Source organism: Podarcis filfolensis (assembly GCF_964270895.1).
Source record: "Podarcis filfolensis genome assembly, chromosome: 1".
Classification (NCBI taxonomy): domain Eukaryota; kingdom Metazoa; phylum Chordata; class Lepidosauria; order Squamata; family Lacertidae; genus Podarcis; species Podarcis filfolensis.
In genome coordinates, this window is record NC_139604.1 from 75,210,433 (window position 1) to 75,236,663 (window position 26,231).

Sequence of the window (26,231 nt, forward strand, 5' to 3'; positions counted from 1 at the left end):
TGAATGAATCTTGTGTCCTGGTCCTTGCCAGAGGACCAATAGCACATGGGAGTTTGCTTCTTCTTCTTCTTGCAGAAAAAGCACTCCAAAGCAACTGATAGTGGGCCTCCAAACACAGAGTCAAATTTCAGCCTAGCCCCAACCCTTTGCCAGACAATTTAGTAGAGGCCTCTGATAACGGAAGGTGGAAGGTGATTTTAAGCAATTCCACCTCTCTCTAAATATTCCTGTACCACCTTCCATGCTGTTCTGGAGGCTCCCCAACTTTTTGTAGTAGTTGAGGGGAGGTTGCAGGGGGAGAGGGAAGTGGTGAAAAATCACTCCATTAGGTGAGGCATATTTTGGAATTAAAGCCTTTCTATTTATGGATTTGAACAAAGGGATTCCACTAAGTGGAAATTCCTTTAGGAAAAAGACAATTTTGATAGGAATTGGAGTACATGTACACATGGTACATTTTAAAAAATCATCAAATATCCATCCATTTCTAATGATTCCTTGTGTTGGATATATTGTGTTAAGGAGGACAACTCCACATTTAGACATTGGACTTTTGTGGGTCCTCCTCCCAGTTCTCTGAAATGTTGATTAAACTTTAATCTGTTTCATAATTTTCATTAAAAGGTGTATTATTGCTGTCTTGCATCTCCTGTTCATAGCCTCTTTCAGCATATGTTGTAAGTATTAACATATGCAGTACCAATGCTAGTACCTATGCTTTTATTATTGTGACACTTTCCCCCATTTGTTTCAAAATCTTCTCTGTGGGTCAAAGGAAAAACAGCAACTTCCTCAACTGCCTATTGATAAAAACACAGGAATACATCGTTTCATTTTAAAACACTGAAACTTTCCACACTCCACAACTCTTTGCCCCAGACCTACTAGTTGCTAATAGTGGAAAGGAGGTCTGCTGGGATCAATCTATGACAGTAACAGCCATTTAAAAGAGATACAACAAAGCATTCCATGGGATTTCAAGAGCCTGGGGAAAGTGTTCTTTTCTCAAAAGCCTCAGACACTGCTAAGAGCCCCACTTAGAGGGACTAGGCTAAAAGATGTTCTCAATAAAAAACAGGGGGGGAATCGTGAGCACTTCTTTAATATACGCCCCCTGGGAAACTATGTGTTTCAGAAAGTTACAGTTAAGAACATTATTTCTTACACTTGGGGATTTATGGGGGGGGGTGTACTCTATGAACCTCTGTCTTCTTCTTCTTTGGCGATCACTCGTAGCCAAGTAAGATTGTCTTCCATAAACACGTTTTTAATAATGAGTCGGTAAGTGACTATGGAGGCCCATTCTGGATCCACACATCCTTCCACAGTGGGAACATGGGTTTCTGGGCAGGAGTTGATCATGGTGTGGATTTGCCAAGCGTGCCTTCCTCTTAGCACATTTCTCCCTTGCGTCCTGAGTTTGAGCGTCTTCAAAGCCCATGACACCTTTGGTAAAGGCTGTTCTCCAATTTGAGCGCTCACAGGCAAGTGTTTCCCAATTGTTAGTGTTTATACTACATTTTTAAAGATTTGCCTTGAGGCAGTCTTTAAATCTCTTTTATTGACCACCAGCATTACACTTTCCATTTTTAAGTTCGGAATATAGTAGTTGCTTTGGAAGACGATAATCAGGCATCCGCACAACATGTCCAGTCCAACAAAATTGATTTTGAAGAATCATTGCTTCAACACTGGTGATCTTTGCTTCTTCCAGTACACTGATATTAGTTTGCCTGTCTTCCCAAGCGACGTGTAAAAAATTTCAGAGACACCGTTGATAGGATCTTTCAAGGAGTTGGAGATTGTCTATGTTTCACAAGCATATAGTACAGTTGATAGTACAATAGCTTTGTAAACAAGCATTTTGGTTTCCGTGCGTATATGTCTGTGTATAGACACACACAATGGGATTAAGTGCAAAAATGTATAGCTATACTTGGACTTAGAATTTAGATTGCAAGCTCTTGAGGTCAGAGAACTGCTTTTTGGTTATGTGAAACAGTTCCTGCTTTTAGGCTTCCCATACGAACCGCTGTGAGAACAGGAGGCTGGACTAGATGGGTCACTGGCTTCATCCAGCAGGGGCTTCTTGTGTTCATATGGTAACACACACATAAGAAATATTAGTCTTTAAAGTGCCACAACACTCTTACCTGTATTTACAAAAAGAAATAGGGATACGTGTATCTTACTGTTCTTAGCGTGTCATTTCCATGTGTTTAGTGGTATTACATTTTAAGTCTTATATAAAAAGACAAGCTGTAACAAACCAAAAAGAAGATAAACTGGAGAAAAACCAAGAATAAATACACTTAATAGTGTAATCCTATTCATATCTGCTCAGAAACAAGCCCCATAGATTTAAACTGGACTAGTCCCAGATAAGTGTGTTAAGGATTGCAGCCTTGTTTATTTTTTTAAAGGAAATGTATGCACAATGTGTTATGTCACCTTGGAAGAGTGCTAGACACAACAGCACCTCCTTTTGTTGCGTTTAGCATTAGTCACCTCCATTATCTGTTCCGTGGGAGGTTAGGAAAGTGATTGGGAAATGCAGAAAAAATTGTGGGATAAATGACTTGTGTAATGGAAAGATGTGTAACTACCACACAAGTGAATCAGGATGAATGCACAATAAAGACCAGGTATTGCATGACCTCCATGTAAGTTTTGTGCAAGCAAATCAGAATGAATGGTCAATAAACAGATTTTTATTGGTTGTAACTTAAATTTTATCTTACGACGTTGTGGTTGACCAAGACCTGGTTTCCTGTTTTCTGCATCTGTGTTGCGAACCTAACTTCAACAGATTGGCTGCATATGTAGGAAAGCAACACAAACATTTATCTTACGGGAAATTGTAGAGGGAAACCCAGCAATGTGGTCATTGCTTTTTATTTGCGTCCAGTATTCCAGCATTTTTGTTCCCATTTGTGCAAAAGCAAGTCAACTTTTCTGGGATTGCATCCAGAATACAAATGGGATATTTAGGGTATAAGCCTGAAGCCACTTTATCCTATAAGATCCATGCATTTCAATAGAGGTGTTCCTTGCTGTTTTGACAACTGGACTGTCACTTTGATTTCATGTCTTCTTCTGGAGACAAACTAAACAGAAAGTAAGAAGTCATCGCAGGTTTCTTTTTAAAAAATCAAGTTGAGAGAGAGAAAGAGACTGACCAAATAAGAGTTCTCTTCAGTATATGAGCTCATTGTTTCCGCAATTATCCCATTTGCTTTGTCTTGAGTTCTGCCATGCCACCCTGCACTTAAGCTTACATCTCAGTTTAAAGGTCTGATAACTGTGAAAAATACTTATCAGCAGAACATCCCTGCAGAGTAGCAGCTGCTTTGCCAGCTGGAGATAAAGTGCTCTAGGTATTATTGCAGATGCTTTGAGATTTCTGGCAAGTCTCTGAAGGCAGTGCTGGCACTGCCCTCTTCACAGTCAATGTTGTCACTGCCTTGTTTACTTTCACATCAAGACAAAAACTACAGGAGATCACTTTATAACTGATCTGTTTTAAGCATACAGCTTTATTATCTGAACTCCCAAGTTCATTTGTTTTGTTTTGTTTTACTTTATTGCCTTTCTGTTCCTAAATTCCTTCTGCTGAACTATAGAACGGAACAAGACAAAGCATTACATCTCACAGAATACTAACCTCCCTCAACTGAGGTAGTGTAATGTTGTGGCTAAGAGGAAGTATTTGGTTCAGATTTGATTTTACCGCCATGAAAACTCCACCTTTACCTTATAATAATAATATTATAATAATTTATTATTTATATCCCGCCCATCTGGCTGAGTTTCCCCAGCCACTCTGGGCGGCTCCCAATTGAGTGTTAAAAACAATACGGCATTAAATATTAAAAACTTCCCTAAACAGGGCTGCCTTCAGATGTCTTTTAAAAAGACTCAGCCTCCATCAACAATATCAAGATAATGATGTCAACCTACCTTTACATAATAAATATTGATAGAGAAGCATGAAGAGTATGTTGAACATTTCAAAGCACTATATAAATATATCAATCTCTAATTGGTTTGTAAAATACACTTATTTCTGAAATATTTAAATATGTAATTTCAAAAATATTATTGAAATTTGTGTTTGCATTAATTTGTTTCTAGAGCTAGCAACAACCAAACTTAGGAATCCTGCACAAACTGTGTTGTAGTGCTACATTCATAGAACACCAGTCTCTCACCTTTCACACCCATGCAGAAAATCAGTCTTTGTAGTAGCAGAAAGCTATTTCATTGGGGGGGGGGGGGGGAATGGCATGTTGGTTTGAGCCTATGTAAGAACCCATAATCGGATAGCAGCCATTTTCAAATGGTTTTTTTAAAAAAAGCTTATATTAAGTTTTTTGGTTAGAAGATCAGCAACAACAGACAAGCTTCTCTGAAAATTCAAATTTATATCACACTCTTTCTCCCCAGAAGGAGTGCAGGGCAGCTCAAATTAATAAAAGGAAATAAAACAATTTGAAACAGCACTGTAACATATCACTGACATTAGCTGCATGTACTAAGGTGTATGGGAGATCTCAACAGGACTATACCATATGAACTAACTGTACATCATTGAACACATCACAGAATACTTTGTAATGTCCAAGGGTCAATGGCTAGCTTGGAATGATTCCTCATTCATTCATTCATTCATTCATACAATTAGTTATCTGCTGCCACTTTGGGCATAGAATACCCAAGATGACTCACAATATCATAAAAAACACAGTGAATATAAAATAATCAAAACTGCCAAAGGCAGCAACATTATCAATTATTCTAAAAGGCTAGTTAAAGCACTTAATGAAGACTAATAGAAGACTATTCCTTGACAAATAATCTGATATGGAAAGGGAACCTAGATCGCAGTAGGCTTGAACACTGCTGGTATTGAAAGACATGCATTGTATAGGCATTATGGGAGTGCACAGCAAGAAGTCAGCAGTATGCTTGCAGCAACAGCAAGAGCAACCCAGGAACTTCAATTCAGCCTGGACCCTGAAATTCAACTTTGTCTCTCAGCATAGTTGCATTGTGCCATTTTTAGATAACCATCTCACCGGAGAAAACTTTTCTTCTGACCTCCTTTAGGCATGCTACCATTATAAGCACTACATATTCCCTGAGCACCCAAAAGCTTCTTATTGCAGTTAATTAACTAGAGTTGCCTCATCACCCATTTCTAGAAGAAAAAAGATGCAGGAGGAAAGCATTTTCTCCACTTTGTACAGGGCAATAAACTGGCTCAACCCCCCCCCCCCCAAGTTTCCTAGGGTAACAAATTATATTTATTATACCTTTATGGCATCAGAATATATGAAACTATAAATAGCTTTTTCTGGGTATTAAACACCCAAATTCCCGACTATTGCAAAGTCCATTAACATTGAGTGCATACTAGTATTATGGATATGATTGCTGCTAATAACAAATCCAAAAGAAAATTCAGTAAACTGGTTCATTAACATCTGTATGATATTTGTTAAAAAAATATTCCTCATGGAATGAAGAATGTTTTTCCCTTCTAGGTTCTTACATATATAGTTTTGATATAGATTCAATTTTGGTCATTGATCATCGTTAGACTACTAATCCCGTTTCTGTGTAGCAACAGTAATAGACTGAGAGCAAACCTTGCGTCACATGCTTCCTCTTCCTCCATTTTTTTTTTTTGCGCCCTATAGAACACTTCCTGTGTTCAATAGACCACAGTTGCAGCTATATCTCTATTTACAAACTAGAGTATAAACCCTTCTTTGGGAGTAATAAGAAAATGTGGTTTATTAACCATGGTAGCAGTGTTGAATCAAATGCAATGCCTGTTTTCAGGGTACTTCATTAGACAAATTTGAACTGGGCCACTGAGAGCTGCAGTTGTTTTTATTATTATAACATTTTATTGTTTTCTGCTACATTCTTACTCTTATGTTGAATTTGCAGTTTCAATTTTTACTGCATTTTTATACCTTTCGGTTGTCTTTAAATTTTTACGCTGAGGTGTTTAATTGTATCAGAATGAACACATTTAAAAATAAGGCATGTCAACTAACAAAACAGAGCCTCTCAAAGCAAATATATGTAATGAGTTCTGCTACAGATGACAATCCTGGATGATGTTTCATTAGCCTACACATGGGACCTATACATAGGCCCTGAATCTCAAATTCTGGAGTACTGTCTGACCACCCTGTTTTGTAATACAGTGGTACCTCAGGTTAAGTACTTAATTCATTTCTGAGGTTCATTCTTAACCTGAAACTGTTCTTAACCTGAAGCACCACTTTAGCTAATGGGGCCTCCTGCTGCTGCCGTGCCACCGGAGCACGATTTCTGTTCTTATCCTGAAGCAAAGTTCTTAACCTGAAGAACTATTTCTGGATTAGCGGAGTGTGTAACCTGAAGCGTATGTAACCTGAAGCGTATGTAACTGAAGCGTATGTAACCCGAGGTACCACTGTACTGGGGACTCTCAGAGATGGGATTTTGGATTAGGCAGTCATTGTTCTGACACAATAAAACTATCTTTGTGCAAATCAAGAAATGATTTGTGGACTGAGACACATATGTATAAATGAGAAAAAGAAATACAGTTAAACAGGGGGTGGAAGCTTGCAAAGAACAAAATTATCATCATAAATGCTGTTGGAACCTGAATTCCAGACAACATTACTGCATTATTTTACATGACAGAAACTACACTATTAACACATTACCTCCATCACAACTGGGCAAACAACCCAGCAGAGGGTCATTGAACATAGTGAATTCTCCAAATGGCTCCCAATTACAGAAACACCTGTGCCTGTAATTTTATGCTAATCCAATGGAAAATGCAACGTTCAGCACTACGAATCTACATAATTTCTCATTTATTACCTGTAGAGTGTTAGCTCATTGTTTTCAGATTTTGTTGCCGTTTAAAGAACATCATTTCAAGGGGAGCTGAAAGGACATACTCAAAGCCCTTCTACGTGTGCAGTTATTGACACTCAATCTTTCTGTATCGACATGTGAAGATATACTTGGGAGAACACATGATGCTGACATAAAAGGGAGAACAGTTGAAAGATAAATGCAAACATTTACAAAAGCCAGCTCCCAAGCTCAAGGGGGTATGCCGCTCCTGATAATATACACCACCTCCTCTGAACACAGAGATTGCCAGCAACCAACAGCAATATGTTGAGAAGACAGTGACAATGGTAAAGTAATTGCTTCATGTGATTATCCGTGGGGATTTTTTACTGTAACTGGGTGGGTGTTCCCACACCTGCCTGCAGCTTCTGTCACTTCTTAACTTTTTGGCTGAAATATAACAGGGACATAATATTCAGCGGAAGAAAGGAAACACAAACACAGCTTCTCTCTCATTTTCACAGCAGTCTTAGTATGCAAAACCCATGGGTCGGAAGGAGCAAGGTTAACAAGTTCATTGATAACCTAAGAAGAAAGCAAGTCTCATTAACTTGCATTTGCTTTGCTATGCATCTTGATTTTTATCCCTGCTGGATTTTGAAGGGGAGGCAAACGTTCTTCTGTCATGTAATTGTGCTCCTTTAAAGCCAATTTAGCTAATGATTCAAGCACTTTCCTAAGGACAGAACCATCTGTGATGATACAATGCAAAGAGAAGGGTGGGCTGGTTGACTCTGAAATATGCTAGCTTCATCCAGGCTGCAAACTCAGGCTGCACTCCCTTGGTGAGTGTTCCAAACATCAGATGGTGCTGGGGTCACAGTGCAGAGCCAGACATGAAGAGGCTCCTGTTCAGAAGATCCCCCAAAGGCCACAGACTCATGAGAAAATCATGCCCAGGCTCTCCTGGAAAGTAGTGATGCTTCTGTAGATTTATTTCAAGAAGAGGCACTGTCGTGCAGCAATGGGGGAGATTTGTTTTGGTCATATTTTAGTATGAACCTATACAAATTCCCAAATCAATATGCAGACCAAGACACAGTTCTCCTTGGAAATGTGCACATCTCTGGGTTTTGTGATGCAGTTCTCTCTGGCCCACCACATCAAGTTTATAATGATGAAGAAGCTTACTTATTCAGATTGGCCCTGAAGAAAGAAAATTGTATTTTTGATTCAGGCATTTGAAAATTCATCCCCCCCCCTTGCTTTCTTGGCTCACATAGTCCTTTCTGTTTTTGCTTCTAGAATCCTCAGATGCTGCTACTCCTTTCCAGATGCTGTTATCCTGCACTCATCACCGTTCCATTCTAGAATCAGCAGTGGTCAAGCCAAGACACACTGCTTGCTGTAATTGTCATTTACATTTTTATTCTATCCATTTTAGGGTGGTGTACATGTCATTGTTGTCCATTTTATTCCCACAGTAACACTGTAAGTTACAAAGGGACGAGAGAAGATGATTCCTGGTTCAAGGTCTGATTTTCCTAAACTAGCACTTTATCCACTGTATTATGCTGGGTCAATCCAGTATCTAGTTCCCATGCTTGGAATGATGAGTCCCTCTTAAATGGAGTGCCGTGATGCAAACTAACTCTGCCCATTAGCAAAAGGTACACTCTGTCAAATAATTCCAACTCTTCATGCTACCCTACTACAAGAAAACTCCAGTAAGCAACCCCTGTGCGTAGATCACGCATGTGTTGCATGAATATTCACATCATAAACCCATTTGAGGGTAGGCCATACCTCAATGGAAGAGCAATTGCATAGCATACAGAAGATCCCAGGTTCCATTAAAAAACAGATTCTTGCCCAAATGCTGTATGCAATGTAGGTGAATTAAAATACTGTCATTGCCACTAGCGAAGATGAAATCCGAGCAATATCCTCAAGCCAGAAAAAATATAGATAGGAAAAGTAAAATAGAGCAGAAGAATTACCAAAAGGCTTTTCTGTAATGTTTTTCACTCTGCCTATAAATCTGATCAGATTTGTCACCTAAAATGCCAGCCAGCCTGATGATTTATTATACAGCTAAGAAACTTCCTATTACCCTACTGACATTTGTGCCATTAAATATTTGCCCTCTTTCCATTTTAATCAGATTTTCGGGGCTTTGTAAATTGTCTCTTGAAATCACAGTATGACGGAAAAAATCCAGAGCAGCAGCAACAACAACAAAAAGGACCACCCAGAGTACTTTGCTTTGTGACTCTTCCATATTACAAAAAATGCAGAAAAGGGGTAATGTAGTGTAACACACTACATGCTCCAATATCTATGTTTTAAAGGACTATTTTTCAGAGTGGTATGTACTATCCTTCCAGAAAAGACACAATATCCATTCCACTGATGTCTGATGGGTTGAAAGCAGCTGATATCAATGGGGAAAAATATGAAGTGTTATGGGAAGCTTTTTGTCAGTTTCACAAAGGGAGCTCTGGGGACTTAGAAGTACTCATTTCTCTTTACATTGCAAAGATTTCTATGCTTCCCACACAACATCAGCAGCATTTGACAACATATGTGTAGAATCTGTCTTGTAAACTATATGAGATGAAAAAGTGGGGCTCATGGATCCGTGGGATCTCCTTCCACGTAGTGAAGGAGTATTTATTTGTAGTATATCCATGAGTGCCTTGACATATTTGTGATAGTCAAAACTAAAAAAATGCATCTACCATATATACGTTTATCAAGGAAGAAATGAGCTATATTATCACTAGAAAAATTCTATTTGTTTTGGTAATACACACACACACATCTTTGCAAAAGGAGCTAGTGTACACAGCAAAAATGGAGAATCTATTTCAAATGTTGTTAGACTCCAACTCCTATCAGCCCCAGCCAGCATGGCCAATAGTTGGGGATGCTGGGAATTTAACAATGAGAGAAACAGACCATATGAATAAGTTGATTCTTCCGTAAACTCATGCATCTCTCCATTGAAATGGTGAATGAGACCTACTCTGTAAATTACACAAAGCATAAAAAATGAAGCATAAATTCTCTTGTTTTCTGATTCCTCTGCTTGTTGAATATTCAAATCTACTTTGTGTTGTCAGACTCCCTTAATTCAGATCCCCTAAGAACCAAACTAGATATGTAACAGGCAGCTAAAATCTTATGTTTCCTTAACTAATTACAGGGGAAATCCAATTTACACTGCAAAGGCAGCATCTAAGGAGGCTTCTCTCTTCATTTCCCCTCATGATCTGAATAGAGATCTCATCTTGGAATAAAAACTGTCCCATCGCCCGCCCTCTCAGAACAAAGTTCTCCTGGGTGCCAGTGGGAATTCTCCCAGCCACCCTCCCAAGGCTCATAGCTGTGTAGGAAGGGTCACTCTTCCAATCACAGTGGGAGACTGAAGAGACAAAGCCATCCATCCCCATATGTAGACGCCCCCATTTGTAATTAGTAATGCCGAGACAAAAAATTATCATGCGTGTGTGCCAATGAATGTGAAAATAAATTTCATTTCAAAGCTATAAAATTATTCATGGGAAAACAAATTTCAGTAAAATTCTCATGGTCGAGGTGCAAGGTTCTTGTTGTGCTTAGTTTTGAGGTATTTGTGGGTGTTCTTTCATTCATTCTACAAATCATCTCACCAGCGGTCTGCACTCTGCAGCCTTCCTAGGTGCCCACACTTATATCAAAACATCAGAAGGTAACTCCTCCGATGGGCCTTTTTAAAAATCAGGAAGCATGGGTAGATGGAGAAGTTGCAGAGTGCTGGATAGATATTTACAGGAAACAGAGGGCAGTGTTCAACTCAATAGTTGTCCTAGCACAAGGATTAGCACTAAAATAATGGGATTTTCCTGTGCCACCCTCAAATCTATTCTTGAGGGCAGAGGCAGATTCTGGGCACTGCTATGATGTAATGCAGGCACAGAATGGAAGCCTAGAGGTGCCCAATTTTGGCCTCACACCGCTGAAATTTGAAAGACCAAAGTCTGTATATCACCTCTACTGTATATCTCCTGAGGCCACCTCCTATTGTAAGCTCAAAATCCCGCACTGATCAAAATACTATCGAAATCCCAATAGAAATTCTCAGTCCCCTGACAATGAGGCACAACAATGGAAACATTTTGCCGAGGAAGAAAAGTGAAGGAGAGATTTTGGCACAGCACTAGTAATTAGTTAAGGAAATACATAGCTGCCTGCTACATATTAAGTGCATGTCTGCTTTGGCCCTGGCTTGTGGTAAGAGCAACAGTAAGCTTAGATCCTAGAGAGAAAAGCGGAAATCTCCATGTACTTTCATGTGTCCAGGGGACTTTTTCTTACAATCTGAAAGCGTAGTGTTCCCTGAAAATGCCCAGCCACAATATAATAGTTTAAGGGGGTTTTCTTGTTTGTTGGTTTTGTGGGGGGAGGGGGTCACATGGATTTATAAACTAGTAACCCTCTAACAGTTTTAACAACCTCACTGGCCTCCTTAAACATCATTTCTCCGTGCTTAGTTGTTTAATAAATTGTAACCTTGCTTTGTACTTCAGATCAAACAAAAACCTGCTTTTATGTATCTGTGATATACACACACAGATACACACATATATACATACTCATTTTTCCATTAACAGAGAGAGAATATTTGCAAGGAATATAAAGTGGCAAAAGCTTTAGTATGGTTGCATTGCACCTTACGTGACAGTACTAAAATTAGGGTAAACTTCAGATGATACATTTTCAGTGCTTCATTTCACTTTCACATAAGAGAGGGATGCTTTTCCCTTCAGGGCGAAATACTAAATGGGAAGATGCTAATGAAGTTCCATGGAGCTTCGCTGCTTAACTGCACACCTTCTTGTTGTGGTTTTGTTTTTTAAAAAATCCGCATTTGCCTTCTCCTGAAGAAAGTCTTATTCCATTTTCCTGCAGTTTTCGTGGTCAGAGAAGATGTCCAAGAAATATGCATGCTATTTGTGCCTTGTCCTTATGATCTCCTGTAACAGCAAATTTGGAGTAAAGACTGCAGTGCCAACTCGTGTTGTCAAGTTGCCTCATGATCATAGGCTGACTTCAGTAGGTAGTCATGTCACAAAGCTACAATATGGCACATAGGAACAGGGAGGTGGCAAAGGCAAAATAGGATGAAACTCACATTCCATTCAATTTTAGAATCATAGAGTTGGAAGGGACCATGAGGCTCATCTAGTTCAATCCTGCAGTACAGGAACTTTTTTGCCTAATGTAGGGCTGAAACCACAACCCTGGGATTAAGAGACTCATGCTCTACCAACTGAGCTAGGTAGCCAAAGAAAAAACTCACATCCCATTACATTTACAAAAAAGCCTTGTTTGTTATCCCTAACTAGAACCAGAGGGAAGATACAAAGGTCTGCTTGCAATGCGTCAAGCGACAGTTAAATTGTTGCACTTGTTCCCTGTTGCTGAGATGGCATTCTGGCTTTTGGCTGCCATATACAGAACAGTAGCATCCAATTTATATTTAATGTTTGGGCATTTGGTGGGCAATCCATTCAAATCCATTAGTACATAGTTCTAGGCTAATGAGAGTTTGGAATTCCATCAGAAATGAATTGATTCGATTGAGAGTCCTGGCTGAAAGAAATATAAGGCCAAATTCAGTACTGTTTGGAGGTCAGTCGTGTGTCTTTGGCGAACTGTGAATATGTTCAGAAAAGGACTTCGGAAAGGTTCAAGGAAAGCTAGAGAGAAAGGCAGCTGGCAGATGAAGAAAACTGAAGCTGACATTTCCTAAGGCAGAAGCTAAGGAGACTTGCAAAAAAGGGAGTGTGAACTCCTACAGCAGCCTTTGAGACAGCTAAGGCCATGGTGGCAGAAGGTGCGGACTTCTGGTGAAGACCTCAGTAAAGCTGAAAGGTAACTGAGAAAGGTGAACCCTGAACAAAGGGAAGACTTCAAGAAAAACCCTCTTGACAAGCCTGTGAGTTACCTGGGGGTGGAGTTAGGACTTCACTAAGGGATGTGGGTGGCGCTGTGGGTTAAACCACAGAGCCTAGGACTTGCCGATCAGAAGGTCGGCAGTTCAAATCCCCGTAATGGGGTGAGCTCTCGTTGCTCGGTCCCTGCTCCTGCCAACCTATCAGTTCAAAAGCACGTCAAAGTGCAAGTAGATAAATAGGTACCGCTCCAGCGGGAAGGTAAACGGCGCTTCCATGCGCTGCTCTGGTTCGCCAGAAGCGGCTTAGTCATGCTGGCCACATGACCCGGAAGCTGTACGCTGGCTCCCTTGGCCAATAAAGCGAGATGAGCACCGCAACCCCAGAGTCGGCCACAACTGGACCTAATGGTCAGGGGTCCTTTTACCTTTACCTTTAAGGCTATTATAGACTTAGGGAAAGTAACTAGCTATCTTCTTGAAGCAACAGTAATACCATTAAGTAATAGTAACATCTTATATCTTATAATAAACCAAGTTTTATTTTACAACCTGCAAGATTACATATTACATCAATAATATGATTCAATATAGTATAAGATCTGACTTACTTCTAAGCAAGTATAGTCTTTTTTTGGTCCTGTGCCTATACCCATCTACTTTATCTGAAAGAGGATAGGATATATAGTAAATACAACTGTTTGAAATAAAATAGAAAATGAGAAATAAAACAAGTATTTGATTCAATCTGAAAACACCAGAGTCACAGTTTTTTGAAAAAGTGGAGACTAAGCAGTAAAGGTCTGGGCCACTAGGCTTCAAAAAGATGGTGGTTTGGAAGTGGGATATAAAGGTCTGCTCCACCTAAGCCTGCCAGACACCTAGCACAGCAGTAAGAAATGATAATAGATTGCAAGAACAGTCACAGTTTGCATAATACTTTTTTAGCCTTCAAGGTAAAGACGTTGCTGTAGCAGTCTCAGCTAGTGATGGTGCTGAAATGGAAGGGCTTTCGAAGGTGACTTAAGCACCCACACACTGACACTTGCTAGTTCTGCAGCTGCTCCTTTCCTTTCCTAAAAACTTACCTGAAGCATATAAAGTTGCCTTATACTGAGTTAGACCATTAGTCGCATTGTCTACACTGACGGGCAGCTGTTCTAACTGGCAATGCTGTTGAAGCTGGCATGCTTCATGACTCTTGGAATACTGAAATGAACGTGCTGTGGACATAAAAGTCTTTGGGATATATCTTTTCACCCCAAGGTGCCCGAGGAAGTAGAAAAATCAGGAGTATTGACTACAGTTGTACCTTGGTTTTCAAACAGCTTAGTTCTCAAACGTTTTGGCTCCTGAACGTCGCAAACCCGGAAGGGAGTGCTCCAGTTTGCAAACGTTCTTAGGAACCCAAATGTCTGATGGGGCTTCCGCAGCCTCAGATTGGCTGCAGGAGCTTCCTGCAGCCAGTCAGAAGCCGTGCTTTGGTTTCTGAATGTTTTGGAAGTCAAACGGACTTCCGGAACGGATTCTGTTTGACTTCCAAGGTACAACTGTACATGTCCCAGGACTCCTTATGAGTAGTACATTAGCACATATAGCAATATCCCAAGCAGCAGAACTCATGGGATATGTTTTGGGGATATGTGTTTTGGGAACTACATTTCACAGGGCCTTGATGGCCTGGGATACTGCAATTTCAGCATTCCAGATCCTTTCCCATAGGTTCTAAGCTCCCAGTGAGAGCATAACCTCTGTGTCCAAAGGAAGGGCCTACACTTTCAAACCTAGCTCCTTACATATACAACACCTCCCTAGCTCCACAAATCATTTCATATTGTCACATGCATGTTACAATTTGACCTTTTAGGGAAAGCCATTTATCTCCCTGTTGCTCTTTACTCATCTTTGTTTCCTCTGTTCCTTGTTGTTCTTCACAGCCACAAATTCCTATACTTCTCATTATTTTCACATTAAGAAGTGACTCCTGAGAGAGAAAAGGCACTTCCCCGGAGAAGGAGACAGTCAAATATGTGTTGTCTGGAGCTAAATTCCCTCTGTATATCATACTAGCTGGCTAGGCAGCACTCACAACCAAGTTGGTTTACATTAGATCTTCACATGGCAAAGTAATACCAAGGAATGGACATTACTGAATATGCTCAGCTAATTTTCTTCAAAGAGTAATAGTGCAATGTACTGTCTTGTACTTGAGAATGTTAAGATGTACTGAAGTCCATAGAAATGAACAGGATATGTTAGATGCACTGTGGATGTGGACTGGTACCCAAGGCACAGTGTCTAAAGATGCTATTTAGATCTCAGTCTTGATGTTTTATGAAACAGTGTGGAATAGGCATCGTTTTATCTCTCTGTGATATTTGTCCTGTCTTTGTTTAGTATTCTGTTTAGCAAAATTATTTCTGTTGAATAATAGCCATTTAACTAATTTAATTAGATTCTTATTGTACTTTTAGTGTGAAAGCCACTAGAGAGTACAGACCATGTACAGATGCAGATTTATGAGTGTATTTATCACAGAGGCTTTGCAAATTACTCCACAATGTTCATGTTTCTGCTGACACTTCAGAATCTAACCCTTGCTCTTCTCTCATATATGCTCAGATACACCAATAACAGTTAGGCAGGGTAAAAAGCAGTCAAACATGGCAAAAAGTGTGGGCGGTGGGGGTGGAGGAGAAGAATCATCATGCCTAAACAGGGAGGAATTCTTGACTGAGAAAATGAATAGGGAATTACATTTCTAAAACATATTTTTGAAAACAGAAATGTTGTTTTTGTTGTGACTACAAAATGCCAACTGCATACAGTATGTCATAAACTGACATTTAAAAAAAATCAACGCTGTTCAGAAGCTATCATGACTAGAGATGGCATGGAGCGATTATACAAGTCATCTCACCTCACTTCCAATTTAACAAAGATAACTTGCGTAAAGGGAACACACAAACTCCAGCTATACAAAGGAAAGCTTAAAACAGGGTTGGGGAACCTGTGGCACTCTAGATGTTGTTGAGCTACAACTTCCAGCAGCCCCATCCAGTATGGCCAATGGTCAGGGATGTTGGGACCTGAATTCCAACAACATTTGGAAAGTTACTGCTTCTTCTACTCTTAAACTAAAGGTAATAGCACATGGGTTTTCCACAATGTGTTGATATCAGTTTTTTAGTGCTGAGTGTTGACTGTTTATTTTCCCCACATTGATTCCTAGGAAGACATGCAAATGTTACACCTGAAAGTTAATACACATTCATTTCCCAGGGAAGAATTGGAATCCTTAGGCCCACTTCCACATTTCAGCTGCCTATGCATCTTATCTCCAGGAACAGATAATAATTTGCATTTGCTCCTTGGTAATGTTAATTTAAGAAGAATGACATGTCATCACTGCACAGCATTCCTCTATCCCCGCTCCATTTTCCTAGCTTTCATCTTTGGGTGGGCAGGAAAATGCTGAGTAAAAGTCATATTATCATTCACACATTTTATTCAACCAAATGTTACTGGAGGGAAGTAAGGGAGACATGGGAAGTGTTTCAGGTTAGTGGTGGCAGCCACATAATATTGATAGCATGTAGTTTGGGCCCAAGAGACAAATAAGCATTTGTGCATTTGGACTTCAGAGGAGGAACAACAAAACTAATACTTAGAAGGGAGAAGAGTGATCTTAAATAATCCCTGGCTCTGCTATCCTTGACATGATGTGTATCTGCACACCAGCATCATGTGTGCCACATCTTGCTTTGGTTCAACAGCAGTACCACACCACACCCTGGGCCTGAGGTCCATAAGGCAGAACAGGGAAGGTATCTACAAATCTAACTATATTACCATGTTGCTACCATAGCACAAGGATTAAGATTAACAAAATGTACTCAAATGGTTCAAGGAAGTGCATTCACCCAGTGTCCCTGGCCCAGTTTTCCTGTATAGAAGAAGAGAGAGAGAGAGAGAGAGAGAGAGAGAGAGAGAGAGAGAGAGAACTAGGGAAATTGGAGAATCTGAACTATTTTGTTTTCCTTTGGAAGCAGTCATGATAATAAAAAAGCAATTAGTCACAGGCTAGTGAGCAGTTCTTTGTGCACAATGTTCTATGTAAAGCATCAGTCACACAGACTATCACACAGGGCCCCAAAGGCAATTATAGTCGACAAAGAAAATAAACACAAGTAGGTTAGAATGTATCAGAGCAGAGGTAGGGCCTGTGGGTGACAGGGACTGACGAGGAACAAACATAAACAGATCACAAGGATATCTGGGACTTCTTGAAGGGATGGGTAGGGTCACAGTGAACAGAAATAATAAAAAATATACAGATAATGAGGGCACAACTTTCCTTAAATAGAAAACAGAGAGCATGTGTTACATTTGTGTGTGTGTGTGTGTGTTTATAAATTGTTGCATGCTACCTCAGTCTCTGAGTGGTGCAAGATTCCAGGGGTTACAGGCACTTACCCTGAGTTCGTGTTTCCTCTGGGAATGAGGAACAGCGGAGACTGTGGTGTCTTTATGATATATGGTTTATTCACACATATATGCAACTTGTGGCTATGATGGGGGGGACGGGTCCACAGCATTCATACCCCAATAAAGTCCTGCCACAGCCTTAGATTCCAGCAGAAATCAGGCCTGGCTCTCTCTCTTCCTTTTCAGCCTGCAGCTTTTGCACCCAGCTCTTAGCTCACATCACAGCAAACCCTGTCTTAAAAACTCAGGCTTTGCCCTTCTATCTAATAGTTGAAGGAGGGGCCATGCCCATCTGGAACAGAGTCCCCTTTCCCTTTATTCTCTTAAGGACTCATATTTAGTGGACCAATACCAGGCTGGCCTGGCTATTCCAGGAATTAGAAGGGGGCCCAGGCACCCCCAAACTCATAAGAATATATAGCAGCTCTTGCATATTAAGTGCTATGAGGAGGGCTTATAAAGCATGTTTCTAAAATGTTTTGGGAAGTCAAAACATATCACTTGACTTAGATTAGCAAGCTGCTAAGTATCCTGGGGCAGCATCTTGTCCATTTCCCATTTGAAATGGAAAGCTAACTAGGCACCCTTCATCAATGACTTGCCATCCCATGGCTGTTCAGCCAGCTAAACCTTGCGTAAGTCCCCTCTGTTTATTTCAGGATAAATATAAATAATTGCCTAGGTAACCATTCATTCACAGGATGATGAATGCCATCACTTGTGCTCTTTGATTGCCTCCAGTAAAACATCCTTTCTGTGAAAGACTATCAAATGATGATGTGCTTCAAATCACTGTTACTTTATCACTGTTTAAATCATATGACCATGCAAATCTATCCACAGTGGGTCCATGAAATTAGGGCTCACTGAGCCCTATAGTTATTCGGCTGTATGCAGGTGCCATATTATCATGCAAAGAATGATTTTTTAAGTAAAGAGAGCCAAAATATTGTATTATGTTTAACAAGGGCTACCCATTTACTATTTTATGTACAGTGTGCACATAAGTATCTAGTCACTCAGGATGATAAATATTCACTGCTCAATTTTCAAACATGGTTAATGAATGGTTAAAGGGAAATCATCTCTTTAAACCACCAGGAAATTGGATTTCCCTTCCCCTATGCTTTTCCATAAGCCTTTTTCTATACCAGCTTTTAAAGACAATGAGATGAGACTTATTACATTAGCTGTCCACTGAAGGTCAAACTGGTTCAGGTGTCTGCTAAGGTTTTCAAATAGGAAAATCAAAAATAAGTTCCATCGGGAATTGTCAGGATTTCAGCTTATATCCGTAGATTGTTTCTTAAATCATTCAGGACAAAATAAATTGAATTCCTGCATTGTTGATAGCCCACTTTCTCCACATTTTTATGGTCAATGATTCAACACGTTTCAGTTTAAATGATTAGACGTACAATCTGTGGCTGAATCATAAAGGTCAATCTGCCTGATTCATCGCTGAAAATTAATGCTCTTTTCTAGTGAATGTTTTCTAGATGGTATCTTAATCAAGTGCCAGACAAAAGAGGAGTAATTCATCACGAGCCACCTTTCCTACTTTAATTTCTCTTTACGTTAGAACACAACTTTATAATACTGGATTAATAATACATGCATCATATAGAGATACCACATTAATACTCATTATATAAATCATTAATGAATGCTTAATAACATTTAATTCCTTGTGGAGTTTGCTGGCGGTTGCATTAAGCTTTGTAATTTACAAACTATTCATACTTCCCTTGCAGCAATAAAGAAGGCTAATAATAATAATAATAATAATAATAATAATAAACCATTTGTATGATCCCAACATATGCCTTCATGTGGTTAACATTCAGGAAGGCTTGGCATTAGCCATGGTTTTATCTAGGGATGCTGGCTCATGGGGGGATAAGCTGTTTGGGGCCCCCTTAGTATTTTGGGAGAGGGGGCCCAGGCCCCCCTCATTGTGTGGGGCACTCAGACATGTGGGGCTTGGAGTGGCTCTTAATATCTAATGAGTGAAAGATGGGTTATAAACATTTTAAATAATAATAAAATATCATTTATTTGACTTTATAGAAAACAATTCTTCCCAAAACAATATTTGATCTTTATGCTACAGCTAAAATATATACCTGGTGCTGTTTTGTATTCATCACAAATGTCAGGTAAGTGAGTGGATTTATTATTGTTGTTTGTTGTTGTTGTTGTTGTTGCTGTTAATTGAATCTATAATTTGTGCAAATCAATGAAGCAGACTCAGTTTAGTACATTAGATCTATGCACTCAACTCCCTTTTGGATTCAGCAAATCTTGCAGATGTGATTGTAATAGTGGAAAGCATATTTTAAACTGGTTGCATTAGATGACCCTCGGTCCCTTCCAGTGCTAAAATTCTATGATTCTGTGATACTCAGTTTATTTTTCACTCCCCATCTATGGCAAAAAGTACACATTACTTTAGCATCAGAATGAACATATTCTGAAACCCAGGTTTGGCGGGGGGAGCCCTCATGGGCCAATGCAGGTCCAAATCTGGTCCATGGGTTGCCCACCCCTGGTCTATACTACAGTGGCTTCTAGGCTTTTCAGACAAGAGACCTTTCCAGCCCTTCCTGGAGATTTTGAGATTGAACCAGGGACCTTCTGCATGTAAAACAGATGTTATATCATTAAAACTATGGTCCTTCCCCCTTTTCATTGTGGGAAATTAAAATGGCATTCTGTACACTTAGAAGTGTTAGAATTCCTGCTCCATGATTTCAGTCGTGGGATTGTTGTCTATCACATGACGGTGTATGTTTTCCCACAGAGTGGGAAGTGACGCAGACAGGATGTTTGTGTTACTGTGTTCCGTGAAGTGGGACTATTGTCCTTTGTTCATTTTCTCTTTGCTGTCTGATGCTGGAGAGAGAGGGAGCCATGTTGCAGTGCTCCGTGTGTGTTTATATGTAAATAAAGTAGATTAGCCAAAATGCTGAGTTGCTGAGGTCTGTTACACAAACTGCAAACGCTCTGCGGATCCCTAAGTGTGCCGGTGTCTGTTGGCATTGGTCACTGTGATGTTTGGGCAGAAGAAAGCTCTTGAATCTCCCAAACGATCGACCAGGAGGGAGGGAACATGCCAGTCGGGCATGTGTCTCTACCAGGGTCCTACTCAAGTGTAGGCTGAACTCCTGACAAGAAGATGGGGTAAATCACCCCACCCCACAAAGAAGAGCTCCAGACAGGCATCAGGCGTGGGTACCACTAGGGTGTTGGGGTCTTAGCAGCTGCAAAATGATGCCCAAAGTTTAAAAATGAATGCCAAGCATTCTGCTAAAAGCCTGCTGAAAGTTCACATTCTGCAACATGAGGCACATAATGTTTTCCTTCTAAGGATAAAATTAATCTTACAAAGCAATGTGTCCTCATGAATGGCACAGATATTAGGCATAAGAAACAGGCCTGTAATAAACAAGATATTTCTGGGTTCTTGCTGACAGGGTGTCATAGCAACAGCTTGAAGTTCTTGCCTAAGAGAAATATCTTCTTTAGAAATGAGGGACTTTGGCATGTTTTGATAAGAGAGGTCACGTGGAGGTAAAAAAAAACCCCAACCTATACGCATTAGGAAAGCTTCATATCTCTCTCGTATTGGAAACGAAAAAAGAACCCACCACATAATTAAATTTATATTGTCTTATACGCTCTTCGGAGAAGAATGCTTTGTGCAAAAAGGTCAAACCATGAATTTAAATTGGGATATTATGATAAATGAAATGATCAGCATTGGTTCCAATTTTAGCAACCAAAGTGATTTCTTTTTTTTAAATAAAAAAATGATTCTAATTTAGGAACACTTCTTGGCCTCCCCTCAAAGGGAAATAATTATTGCCTGGATCTTCCTAGTAATGCCAGCTCTGTTGATCACTTGTTTCAAGAAGTGGTGATTTGGATCCAAAAGACACACCCATAGAGGGCTGGCCCTCTTAACTTATAGATCAGTGGCTAGAACCACATAGATAACCATGAACCTATATTGCTGGAGAAGGAAACTCTGATCCTAAACCTCTGCTGCCTTGTGGAACATCTTTGGGAGAAGAAAGGGCTAAGGAGTAAACCCTACACAAATCCAGAGTGGAGTCCGTGAGACACTTGGATAACATCCTGTATCGCCTCCTTCCAGCAACTCCTGCAGCCAAGCTGGTGCCAAACTTATCGTTCTGCTTTCCTTTGGACCACATCAGTGAGGCCGAGAGGGGGGTCTTGTCATATGGGCAGCCCTGGGGAGGTAACTTCAGTATTGCTGATGCAACAACACCAACACAGGATGCAGCAGTTACAGGTCTCCAGCAGTTTGATGTCACCCTGTTGTCTCTCAAGACAGATGGGTGCCAACAACAATAATATTGATGGGGACTACGTTTTGTTTTCAATGGATTTTGACTACTGTTGTGCTAATTACTTTCATTTCTACAGAGTCTGTGATTGATCTAAAGTTCTGTCTACATTCTGATGTCTTCTCAAAGGTCCTTTTTGTGGGGAGTTTACAGTTCCAATAGGATCCATACTGGCACAAGAAATGACAAGTTCTAGGCAAGGGATCTCTCTCTTTCCATCTCTCTCTCTCTCTCTCTCTCTCTCTCTCTCTGTGTGTGTGTGTGTTGAAGCTTTTGCACCTGGGTCAGATATGCTGAACAGCATTCCCTGTCCCTTCATAATTTGTAGCCTCAAAAGGAATTGATGGATCCGAAAAATTTAGTGACTCAAATGACCACTTTTCAGCCTTTTGCCTTTTTCAGCCTGAGGGTGACATACCCTCATAGACAAGCTTCTGGGAGCCGACTGCAAGTGATGGGCAGCGACCAGAGGCAAAAGTGGTAGGAACAAAGGATGTGACTCTAATCCTTATACTTTATCTAGACTCCAGAGAACAATTCAGGTATGTAGAATTGTAATGGAGTTGTGACTGGAGAGTAATATATTATTGCAAAAAAAGAAAAAGAAAAAAAGAAAAGAAACTTGCCAGCTAAGATAGTTCATATTCTTTCTGAGATCATAGTTCATACATTTTGTCCTGAGTTTGTTAAACATTTTAAAAAATTCTCTGCTGATGTCAATTCAGATAAAGTATATTACTATAGTACCCATGTTGCATTGGGTGAGACTTTGGTAAGAGAGTCCTATGTAAAAGGAGAACAACTCTCCTTTTGCTAGAGGGTGGAGGAAATAGTGGGTGACAAACATGAAGTAGTACCATTGTTTTAACTTGTTGGGGTAGGGTGTGTGGAAGGGAGCCTTCTCTTTACACACACACACACACACACACAGTGCAAATTCCCCCCAGTGGCACAAACAGGGGCATTTTTCAGGGTGTCTAGTTTTGTGGATTGGGGGTACGGCAATCTATTTGCAGTGGGATAGTGAAGAGAAATCCCTCATGTGCAGTCTTCCCAGTAAGCATCAACTCCATGGCTAGGCCAGTAATTAATTAAAGACAATTCATAGCTGCACACTGCACACTGAGTGAACATCTCATTCCGCCTTAAGGCTGCAGTCCTATGCACACATACATAAGGCATGCCACTTGTTGGAGAGTGGGCTGTATGAAACTATGGGGACAATAGGATTTTATATTTATTTGTGGCACAAAGAAACTAGTCAGAGACTGTGCCCCCTCCTTCTCAACAATGGACCTGCCATTAGTAAGCCTGCCTGGGAACCAAAGGACACAGAGATAGGATGGCTGTCACCCATTGCCAAAAATCTCTTATCTCCTTATACATACTTTCTAAGAGAAACACACACTGACTCCTACAGCATTGCCCAAGACAGATATTGTCAATGTAATATGAATTTCAACCTATAAATGATATGTAAATTTGACACCGAGAAAAGCCCATGATTTGGTAACTGGATGGATAATCCCTTGAAGTTATGATATTTACAAGGCAAGACATACACTGAAGGTTAAGCTGCTTCTTATCAAAAGTGACAGGATTCATGAGCACTGAGACTCTGAATTCTGTGTCACTTTTTAAAAAAGCACATGTATGCATTAAAAAAACAACACCTGAGTCATATACACTGATGGAAAGGAAAAGCTCATGCAATTACAGCTAGGGCTAGTTAGCTTTTAATAGGAAGACAAAGTCAAGGACTACATACATAACAATGCCTGTCATCATGAAAGTGTTCTGTGATATAATTCCGTTGCAGAAGGTATAATTCTGGCTCAAACCACGATTCCCTGACAACCTATTTCACAGTAGCGAGTTTTCAAGGGTTTTGTAATCATGGATAATGTACAGATTTACAATAATGAGGTGTCCATGAGTAGAAGAGCAGGATTATGACCCATTATTTTCCCTCAGACACATTCATGGCATGTACCAGTATGAGCAATATCTCTGGAAGAGATAATATTTTTTGGTGAATGATGTTAAGTAAACATGTTGAGTATATTAAAACCTACCTGTTAGTGATTGCTAACCCTGGAGTGTGGCTCTACAAGGCTGTGACCAGAAAACGTTGCTAAGAAGAAATTTAAAGTAAATTTAGGAGCCCCTCCTTTGGTAAGACACCTGAGGAATTCCAAGGGGAGCAACGTTTCGGAGTCATGATGCTGGACTAGCAGCTCTTATGCTTTTAATGATGTGCCTTTGGATTACCTTGTTCTCATCCCGAAATAAGTATTAATAGCAGAGTGTCACCTCTTGTAATGGAGTTCATGTCCATGATTCCATTGAGGAAAAAAAGGGGTCTCTGATAACATACACAGTAAAAGCAGGAAGAGGAAGAAGGATCACTGGCCATGTGAGCTGCTGGCTACACCACTCAGCATTATTGTAAAGGAGGAAACACATGTAATGATATGCACTCATGGAACTTCTCCATCTGAGCAGGTTCTTGCCTGCATGGAGGAGTCGCATGTGTGTAAGCTACTTTTCCACAAATGCCGAATGTTTAGGCCCCATAGTATCCAGTCAATTCATCAGAGCTAGGGCTGTCCTGAATTGACAAGGATCATTTCTCAGCCATTAGAAATTACAGTGGTACCTTGGTATGCACACGTCTTGGTTTGCAAACGTTTTGGATTACAAACACGTCAAACCCAAGGTACCACTGTACCTGATTCAGTTACACCAGCCCAGTGGACACGATCTTGTCCCTACTCATATGTTCACTTAAAACAATGGAGTGTACATATTTGCACATCCCTACAATGAAATCTGAATAACCCAAGTTAGTAAGTAAAGGGGTGGGTGGGTGTACAACACCATGAAATTCCCTGACTGTCCAGCCTGGAGTTGTAAGGGTATACATGTGCATAATCAACTTGAGAAAATAAGTGGGACTTGTCTATACTCCATGAAAATACTCCAGAGGATTACTGACACAGTGATGGCAATTGCTGGTATGTTTGGGAATTATATGCAGCTGCTATTATACCACCACCACTAAGGCACCAATGGTTGCTACTATATGTTACTGGATTAGTGAAGCATTTTAAATTATTGCAAGTCTTCTGCACTGCCGCTTGATTCAAATTATGCTTTGCATTACTGCATTTCAGTAATAACCAAGTCCTAAGAATGCAATGGGATAAAATTTCAGTCATGACCAATTTGTCTCGTTGCTTTCAGCTGCAATTAGTGGCAACTGGCCTTTGCAGGAATAGGAATTATATCAGTAAGCTCTGTTGAACGGTATATTAATTACAGGCAGTATCAATAAACTGCATACCAAATAGGAGAGATTATGTACTATAACAGTTAACTATGCAGATGAGGCTTCTATAAGAGCAAATATCCCAAATCTTCTTCAGCAACAAGAAAAATAGTAAAAAGTAACTTCAGTGACAGCAAAGATAGGCTTAGCATTACCTTCAAAATTCATCCTAATCTTTCAATGAATTTAAAATCCTTCTTAGTTCCAGTTTGATGGACTTTCAGGACACACTCTCATTTTTAAAAAAGAAGAAAAAAGATACCTTGGTGCTTGTCACTTGAAATGGAATTTTTGAACCATTTGTAACTGGGGATGTCTGTCTCTCAGTCGGTCTTGAAGGGATTATATTTGTAGTGGGAGGCTGATTGTGCAAAACTGAAGACAGGCAGAGTTGTACGGTCTCCTTCAGAGCCTTCAGCTGTGACTCCTGAGGGGGGAAATGTCATTCGATCTTAACAAGAGATTACAGAGGATCATATTTTATGCTGCGCTTTTTATGTTCACACTCTTTACAATTTTCAGCAACTAAAAAAACCTGAATGAAAACCAATGTATGACCGAGCACACAAATGAAAATAGGAACCAGGCATGTGACACAATGGCTAAGTGTACTATTCCATTTTTTTTCCATAGGAAAGAGGCATTTCTGTTTGGGAACTCCTAGCTTGTTTCTCACCTCAGCTATCTGTGTTTCACACACTGGAAAGAGGACAGGATGGCAGTGGATTCCCTGCCCTTGTGATTCTTCCAGCCTTGGGTCAGCAACTGAGCTTTGGCCATAAAAAAACACAGTTTCCAGGTGGTATGGACTGGTCCAGAATGCCTTGGAAGGTGGTGGCTCTTCTGTGTTAGATTTGATAAAGCAGTTGCTATATGGCCACATATAACGGATGCTGTGCATTGGATTTCTGACATTATCAGGGAACACTATGCTTCTAAGGGGAACATGAGAGGCTCCAATAATCCAACACACTGCTAACCCTACACCTTTCCTCACTGCTGCTTGTACAACAACCCTCAGGATGTTGTGATGATGATGTAGGAGTAAGGAGTAAAAACAAACCCCCCATAGAAAGACTCAAGCCCCTATCTTCTGTCTCCCATCACAGTGTTCATTCCAACTAGGCTACCAGATGGATTTTGGTGCTGATCCACGTGAGCATTTTGTTCTGGTTTTCACCCTTTCCTTGGATATGTAGTCTGCCTCTTGCAAAAAGTTTGTTGTCCT

At 40.2% G+C, this 26,231-nt stretch overlaps 1 protein-coding gene across 2 annotated transcripts in view; it reads right to left on the reverse strand.

The window, feature by feature from the left end:
- The window catches only part of LUZP2 (leucine zipper protein 2), a 301,757-nt gene that overhangs the window by 31,382 nt on the left and 244,144 nt on the right, over positions 1-26,231 (reverse strand). For both annotated transcript variants that reach the window (XM_083599819.1, XM_083599820.1), the window contains one exon: positions 25,266-25,430. In XM_083599819.1, the coding sequence (XP_083455945.1) occupies positions 25,266-25,430 (165 nt within the window). The remainder of the gene's footprint in view (positions 1-25,265; positions 25,431-26,231) is intronic.